We start from the raw sequence: 8,788 nt of genomic DNA on the forward strand, positions 1-8,788 counted from the left end.
ATGGAAATAAAAACAAAGTGTCGGCTTAGCAAAGTCTGCACACTAACACATACAGGCAGAGTGTTTATCAAGCACACTAAAACTGAAACCTGAAGCATTTATACACTGGAGAACGTAGCGGACCAGATCTGATTCTGACGCTGGCATTCGGCGGCTTTAAAAAACCTACAGTTCATTGTCACATCTGTCTGCTCATCAGCGGCCGTTAAGGGATGATCTCATCATATGGTCATGCTTGTGTTTCTGTGGTTTGCAACAAAGCCAGACAGAGTGTCCAAACTGCTATTTTTCAACCTAAATTAAAGTACATGAATACTTTAAAACCACTTTTGAAAGCTTATATAACCCGGCTTATTTAACAGTGAGACAGACGCTTTATCTACCTTGGTTGCTTTGAATGGAACAATGACTGAAGACAAACTGGTATGCAGCGTACACGCGCATGCACGCACGCACAGGCACAGACACACACACACACACACACACACACGCACACACACGCGCAAAAAAAAACACACTAGTAGGGCTACGGACTACAGCCAGGGACTATTCTGCACCTACAGCGGTTTGGAGAAAAACAGCTGCAACTATTGTTAAAAGGTTTAAGACATTAAAAAAAGAAATATTCATAAAAATGTTTCCACTAAAAACACTAATGTTGACAAATTTTCACATATACAGGTCTACCAGTCAGCTACATTTAATCACCAAAAACTACAACAGGATGAAGTTTGTCAGGAATTTTCAGAACAAAAGAAAGAAAAAAGTTAATATTGAGTATACTGGTGGTGTACAAGCTACTTTAACTGTGTTAGAAGAAAAATAGATTGATTCATCAAGCAGCTAAAAATCAATCACTTTATAAAGCTTGGTTAACAATCACATATGAAAGTTTTTTTATTTCGCTATTTTGCAATACATCATCAATACTTTCTTTGGAATTAATTGCATTTTTGTTTCCTTACCAGCATATTTTGGACAACTGTGTCTGAATAGAAAAAAGTTTGTCCATTTAGATACTCATCTCCTTCATTACTAGTTGATACTAGTTGTTTTCAGCTTCTGCACTCCAGTTGTCACATAATTTTAGACGGTTCTCTAGATGCTACGCATACTGGGACCAAGTATGGTGTACCCCGACTCTATGACTGTCCTATAGAAACTGTATAACAATTAATGATGCAGTTATGTATGGCATTCAAAAGGCGTTTCTGCAATTTAGATTAGATTATTAACTCATTTTAAACATGTATTGTGGCTGTTTTTTTCCCCCCATTCAGGAGTATTAGACACTCCCGGGGAAAAGACAACTTAATTGGAAATTAAGCATCTAGATTTATAGTTTTAAAAAATGATAGATTAATTTTTTTTTTTAATCTGTCATTAGCAATGGTGACAACCTGAATTGAATCTACCCTAAAACACTATTAAACCTGTGAATTAAGATTTAAAAAAGGACAGTTAGCAGTACATTTATTTTAATTAAATACTATTTAGATGGTCAACCGAAAAACTTATAGTTGCTATTATAGATTTTATTTTTATTTCTAGTCACACCAGAATACCAACGCCAGACTGCGTTGTTGAAGAAGGCGGACATACAGAGTTGACTTACACAGAAATGCAAATTGGTCTTAATTAGACATTTGGATGGCTTGTCCATCGCCACTTTGAAACATGTCGAACAAGTTACACAACCATAATGGCTTCCTGTCTTGTGGTTTTGTGGGCTTCTGAATTTAAACACAGGGGCAAAAACAATACAGGAAATAGTTCACACAATGTCACAAGTGGATCATCTGTGTGTAACCCACTCCATGGTTTTTACCTTGGATGGCACAGGAAGCTGGAAACCCAGTCTTACAGGGACTGCTGGGCCACAGACCCATTACAGTGGAAGTGGTTTTGCTACTAAGGGGAACACCCACTCGGTGCAACTTCAAGGTAATCAACTCTGTCCCCCTGACATGGCTCTGACAAATTGCTCTCCAAAAATTCCTCTAACTCTAATATGACAATATTTGTGTGATATATTTTTAAATTAGTGAAAATAAAAAAAAATAAAAAAACTACCTAAACAGATAAATAACACTTCGGCTGTTAAATGTTTGCTATAGAGACTTACAGTTTTAGAGACAATCTGTTTTTTCGGCTGTCCAATCTTGAACGGCATCCTGGAACGACACAAAAAAAAAAAAAAAGCAATGAGAGGTGACAGACAAAAATGACCACCAAAAAGGTGAGATCACTGAATGCTAAGATTGTCATCAGCGACATGATGTCTGAGCAGAGGTCAGCACTGGTCTGAGGATTCCTTAACGCAGACAGTAGGAGGCTGTTAATCTCTGTTCTTCTCAAACATTCAGTCAGTGCCATGTACATTAACTTCATGTCATCGCTGATCACATCTGGTTTCCACTGCAAACGGATATCACTCAACAGAAGTGTTTGTACCCTCTTCTCTGTGTGGTTGCGCTGCATGGTGACCCCAGCTGGCAATCAAACACAGATGCTTATTGTGTATTTGGAACCCACGAGCTGCTGCTCAAAAAGACAGTGGCAATTAGCACCAAGAAACGGCACAAGATTTTGTGTTTTTGCGCAAATTGTACCAAGCATGTTTGTCCTGTCTGTCTCTGTTGCCCTGCGACAGACTGGTGACCTGTCCAGGGTGTACCCCGCCTCTCACCCGAAACGTTAGCTGGAGATAGGCACCAGCAACCCTCCCAACCCCACTGAGGGACAAGGGTGTACAGAGGATGGATGGATGGATCAAGCATGCAATTTTCATAATAAAGCGAAACATCTTATATGCAGGCACTGAACCACAAAGAAATCCTAGGGAGTGTTTTTGATGAAAGAAAAAGAAACGGAACCGTTCTTGGTAAAAACACTATTGTTAACCCACAGTTCAAAACTGTCCTTTGCCTTAATGAGCTGGTGCCTGGCATAATGTTCTTGAGGTTCACAAAAAAAAGGTACAAATAAAAACACATTTTACAAAGGTCTTTGTCTGCACACTTTCACTAATGTGTCTAAAATCTACACTAAACGATGGCAGTAGCTGGTGAAAGGCAGGGAGAGGCAGCAGCTGCGTCAGAAGAAAGGTGTGTAGACTAATGAGATGGAAAAGTGAGGGTGTGATGCAAGACCTCGTTGTGCAATCAGAATACGCGTCAATGTGAGAAAGAGCTTTTTGAAGACAGCTTTTGTCAAATTATATAGGTCAACTTGGTCAAACAATAGCAGAATTAATGCAGCCAAAACAGCATGCTAATGTCACTAATGCTTCAAGTATGAGGACATTGTTTCATTTGGAAGCACCGTTTATTTTATGGGTCCCATTGGATTTTATTTGTATTCCTCTTGTTTTTAGTTACAATTATAACTAATACATTAGTCATTTCACTATAAACATGTTTTTGTTTTTATTTGAAGGAAAGTGGGTTCACTTGCTGTTACTCTAGCTTGCGTGAGCCACTGTGGAAAAAAACTCATAAAATTCGTCAGCTTCATTTCACATGACTCACCTTTTTCTGATTACCTGAAAGATATACAACAGTGTCATGTTAGCGTAGCCGTCTGTTAGATTTGTAGGGCATTCCTGAACACAACAGCGACATAATTTGTCAGAGACGGGCTTGAGTGTAAACGCTGGCTGGGGACCAAGTAGCGTTCTCCCGAAACTAGAGATGACATCAACCTCCCACGTTCACTTCCTATGTTGCAATATGTTTTCCCAATGTAAGAGATGAAGCTAACACACCATTTGGGAATCCCATTGATTGAGTCCAACTATTGCTATATACGGATTCTAATAATAACCAGTGTACTTCATGAGTTTAGGTATCTCCAAGTGGCAATTTCACCACATGTATGTCACGTCTTCATGAATCATGAGAACTTTGTCGACCTTTTAGTTTAAACAATGACTTGCACCCTTTGTAATAGCTACGAAATATGACAAAAGTGAATTAAAGTAAAAATTTTGTGTTTTATATTTTGAAGATATTTGGATGAATTTTATTCCTAGATCCGTTGTCTAATACAGAAATTCCTAATTGACAAAGAAACAGTAATAATTTTTCCTATCAAGAAAGACATTTTATGGTTCTATAAAAACGAACTAAAATATTTTCTTGCAAGATGAGTTTTGTATCTAAAAGTACTTATTGCAAAAATCCAACTCCAAAACTGCATTTTGAACTGTTTAGAAGAATTAAATAGGAAAACTGCAAACATCCCTTTAAGCTCTCTATCAAAGCACTGTGAAGCAATAAATGTCTAGCTTTTAGTGTCTGATCACAAAGAAGACACGGAATTTTAGTTGTACCTAAAAATGTTGTTGGTTAAGATTGTAAGCGATTCTTTAAAAAAACAAAAGAAACTCAAACTGTTTGTGTGTGAGATGTGGAAAAGAAACAGAGTTGAGTGTGCTTTGAAAATGAAAAGAGCAAACAGAAAGAATGTGATATAAAAAGGAGGATTGCAGACTCTGCTGATCATTTCTAAAGCTCACTGACACAACAATATTTCAGCTGGGCCTCCCACATTGAGAAACATTTGTGAATCTGGTCTTGTGAACCAAGAACAACTGACACAGAATAAGCCACAATAGAGTTTAACACAGGAATATTTTGAGTACGGCTGCCCAATAGTAGAAAACGTTGGATAGCAATAATATAGGTAAAAACTGCGATGACGATATCAGGTGCAATATATACCTACTTTCTAGAGATGTGTTTTTTTCCTGCCGATTCCGATCACCAATACCGATCACATAATTTGTATTTTTTTAATCATAAGCGCTCCCGGTTACATTATGTGGAAAAAGGAACCATGAATTCACCTTAATTTAGACAAAAACATGTTTTTAATAACTTTTTCCAAGAAAAAACTAAACAGGCATTGTGCAAATTGTATTGCTATCGGTAATACTATCTTTAACAGACTGAAAACATATGAAGGCTCTGAAGAGGCTAAATAATGCAAAAAGCCAAAATAAAACCTCTCAACATTGCCAATGAAATTCAAGTATAAAACTTAACATTCAAATACAGGTTCCATTACAATAAACAATCCTGAGTTACTGAATGTAAACTTCCTGATAGCATGGCTAAGCTGATTACTGCGAGTTCTGATTGGCTGTTTCTGACTGAGCGGAGTAATTATGCAGAACAGGGAGGAGGCAGAGAGTTCGATTATTTTTTCAGAGATTATTTGTCTCACGTTAGGACAGCGAAAGTTTTAATACGTATGTAAAATGTATTTTTTTAAGTTAGATGCTGCAGCTTCAAACAGAGGTTCGGTGTGAGAGTTTACTACCAGGTGGAGAAGAAGCGGCGCTCCGTTTTGAATAGACGGAGCTACGGTGAGGGTTCAACAGCGAGAGCAGAACCAGCTCTTGCATCGCAGCTCGAAGACTTAAATAATTTTGCGGGTTATTTGTTTAGCTTTCTGACCGTCATGCTAATCCGGGTGAGTGTTTGTAGCTGTGCGCTGCTTTACCTGCTATCTGATCCTCCATGTCTTTTTTTTTTTTTTTTTACTGCAGTGAGTCTCGATGTAGCCAAACTCCGTCAAGTATGGCATTGTTTTTATGCCATATTAGATTCGTCGCATTTTGACCTGCTTCACTCCGCGTGCTTCAATTTTCCGCTGCAACACTCAAACTTTCCCATTCACTCAGTGCGTTATAGTTCCACACGACATGGCTTAGGATTTGTTGCTGCGCGTTTGAGCAGTGTGAAGGAAAGAGGAGACCAGCTGCACAAGCAAGCTGTGAAATGAGAAGCAGGTGATCGGTTTGTGTGATTGGCAACAAGAGACCGTGATCGGCGATCATCGATCATACACTTTTTCACGGAAATCGGCCGATTATGATCGGTGGCCGATCGATCAGCACACTTCTACTACTTTCTCAACTATGCTTCCTACACTCTCTGACCTTTAGCATTTTGGACGGTGTTGTTTGTGTCCAGTGTCTTCAGCTGTGAGAATCTGTCCATTAGAATGAAAAATGCAACTCCATAACACTTGGAATATATCAGCCACAAGTAATAATGATACTGATATTGCACGTCTGATATATTCGCAATATTCTGAAGTCCTAATTTTAAGTTAAACAAATTGTTGGCCAGAATTGTAACTTCATTTTGGATCATCACGAGTTATCGCTCTTTTTCAGAGCAGTGTCATAAGCATATTCGCTCTCAGCAATATTCTGAATGTATTGTTTCTAAAGTATGGTAACGGGTTTAGTCATGGTCCAGTGGGAGATTATCAGAGTATGACAACCTTGAGTAAAAAAATCTAAAAACATCTATTAATCGCAATGTCTGACACTGTTTGTAGAAAAAATCAAAAGACCAGAATTTTTTATTAGCATTGTGGTAAATGAACAGAGTTTTAACTGTCAATTGATTATAAACCCTTGTATGTAGAAATGGGGTCCAACCGACCCCACACACATAAAACTTGTATTATTTGCCATAGTCCTCTACATTTGCCTCAGTCCTCGCATGCACAAGGGTAAAAAGGGGGTATACTTTGAACCAAGGTAGCCATTTCGTCTCAACCATCATTTAGCTTTTTTATGTAGATATGAACAAGAATAAATGGAAATAAATATTCAACAATCATGAGAACTTAAGAACTCTAATATTCAGTGTTACTTGTAATATTCTGTGCAGCTTTTTTTCAGGAACAAAAAAAAAAGAAAAAAAAAAGAGTATAATGTTTCTTTGATTCATTTTCAACCATTAACAAGTTAACCAACAAGCAATTAAAGAGGTATCTGATGTCTGCTGTAATAGGATACACGTCATCACCATCACGTAAGCACGTAGGCAAGAACAAAGACGTAACAGTCTTCTTTATTGGGGACACATTATGTACTAGCTGGAAGACCCAATGGCTTTTCACTAAAACTGCAAATGTGTACACCATTAGAGAGATATGGCATCATTTGACCTTAGATATTCCATGGAGCACAGAGGGCTGGTTGAAGATGTTGGGAACTGGAATTGTTTTGATGATGACCCCAAAGTCAAACCTCTTACGTCATAAACCCTAGTGTGCAGGCCATGCTGGAATGCATCAGTCAGCAGTGACAATAAAGGGCTCCTTTCAGTGACAGAGCTGTCCACTCTTGACCTTCTGGTTGGCAGTACATGATGGCAAAAGTCCTGCTTGCCAGTCATTACTGTTTGGCCGAAGTGAATGACGGCATGACACCAAGAATGTGTACAACACTGTAAAGTTAGTTCTTATGCATATACGTCACAATTGTATGGGAAAAGGTTTGTTTCTCTTTGTTTCCTCTTGTGCAGTATTCATGAATAATGAAGAGTGAATGACACAAACCAAAGGAAGCGTAACATTGCCAAGCTCAATTTGTTTCGATTCACTTTATTATTAACAATCCATTTCCATTTACATGGATCGAGTTCAGAGACGTATAGAGGCAAAACACTTTCACACTGTGGGCCATCCGATCGGGAACTGGCAGAGATAGGCCTATACAGAAACTACACTGTTGTATCAAAGAGAATTGTATCGATTCTCCAAATGCTTATAGTACCCTGATTATTAAAATTCCTCGAGGCAAATTATCTGCCTTGCAGCTTTGATAAATTATGTTTTACTATTAAGTGCACCAGGTTCCAGTCGCTTGATTTGTTGTGTTGTGCAACGCTCTCACTTCTGCTTTTGAGTTGTTGATGAATGCTAAGGGCTAGCAGCACAATGTCCAACTTTCAAGTTCGGTCCAGGGTATTCTAATTCATAGATTGATCCAGGTTTGTATCGTTTTTTGGGAGACCAACAGGCATCCCTCAAATGACTGGCGCGATGCATTGAGGATGACAGCCTTTCTCTTCCCAGTGCTGCTTGTTACCCTGTGTTTGGATTTGATTGTTAGCCCTGTAACCAAGGGTCTGATTACACTTGAATGCCAGATAATTGTACTATTTGCATAACTATCCATAGCATCAATGCAGCACACTTCATAGTAACAACTATATCCAGGTATAAAGCACTTTAAACTTTAAATAGTATAAAGACAATCAATTTGCTCTCTGGTCATAAAATAACAGTCACAATGTTGGGTGAATTGTTTGTTAAGAGTTAGACTGTAATGTATCCCTCACATAATTCATTTAATATAGGAGACATTCTGAGTGTGTTTGTCAAAGAGTGATGAAATTATAAAAAAATATTGCTACTATTACAGCTACAACTAATCATAACACTGATGTGGAAAAATTATAATGAATTGTAAATAACCTCTGCATAAAGTGTTCCTACTGTAATACATACCCCAAGAATGAGAAGATTTTCTTAAACCGTTATAGTGCTTGGCAACATTTGGGGAAATTGTCCAAACTTATATATAGAATATAATAAGAAACGCTGTGTAGTATTTTTTTTTTTTATTTCTTTAAGAGCTAAAATGTTATGTAGGGAAATCATGATAAAATAATTATTGTGATTTTACAGCAAAAAATATATATAATTTTGACGTCACTCACACTTACAGTGGTGTGGAATTTGGATTGCACCCTCGACCCTCTTAATAAACACATCCATTTAAAAACGGCATTTGCTATTACTTGTGTTGTCTTTGACTAACATTTAAAATTATTTGATGTTCTGAAACACTCAAGTATGACACCAATCAGGAAGGGGGGAAACACTGCATTTACACTAATACCACCAACTTGGTAATAACTTAAGTCAAATGCTCTAATTATCTCACCTGTGCCATTACTTTCAGCACCTGTTTGTT

The 8,788-nt window shown here is 37.8% G+C and overlaps 1 protein-coding gene across 1 annotated transcript in view; it reads right to left on the minus strand.

Moving 5' to 3' along the window:
• The window catches only part of bin3 (bridging integrator 3), a 35,053-nt gene that overhangs the window by 25,531 nt on the left and 734 nt on the right, over positions 1-8,788 (minus strand). Inside the window, exon 2 of the mRNA XM_008419003.3 lies at positions 2,126-2,174. Within this exon, the coding sequence (XP_008417225.1) occupies positions 2,126-2,174 (49 nt within the window). The remainder of the gene's footprint in view (positions 1-2,125; positions 2,175-8,788) is intronic.

Source organism: Poecilia reticulata, chromosome 9 (genome assembly GCF_904066995.2).
Source record: "Poecilia reticulata chromosome 9, P_reticulata-male-v2, whole genome shotgun sequence".
NCBI lineage: Eukaryota > Metazoa > Chordata > Actinopteri > Cyprinodontiformes > Poeciliidae > Poecilia > Poecilia reticulata.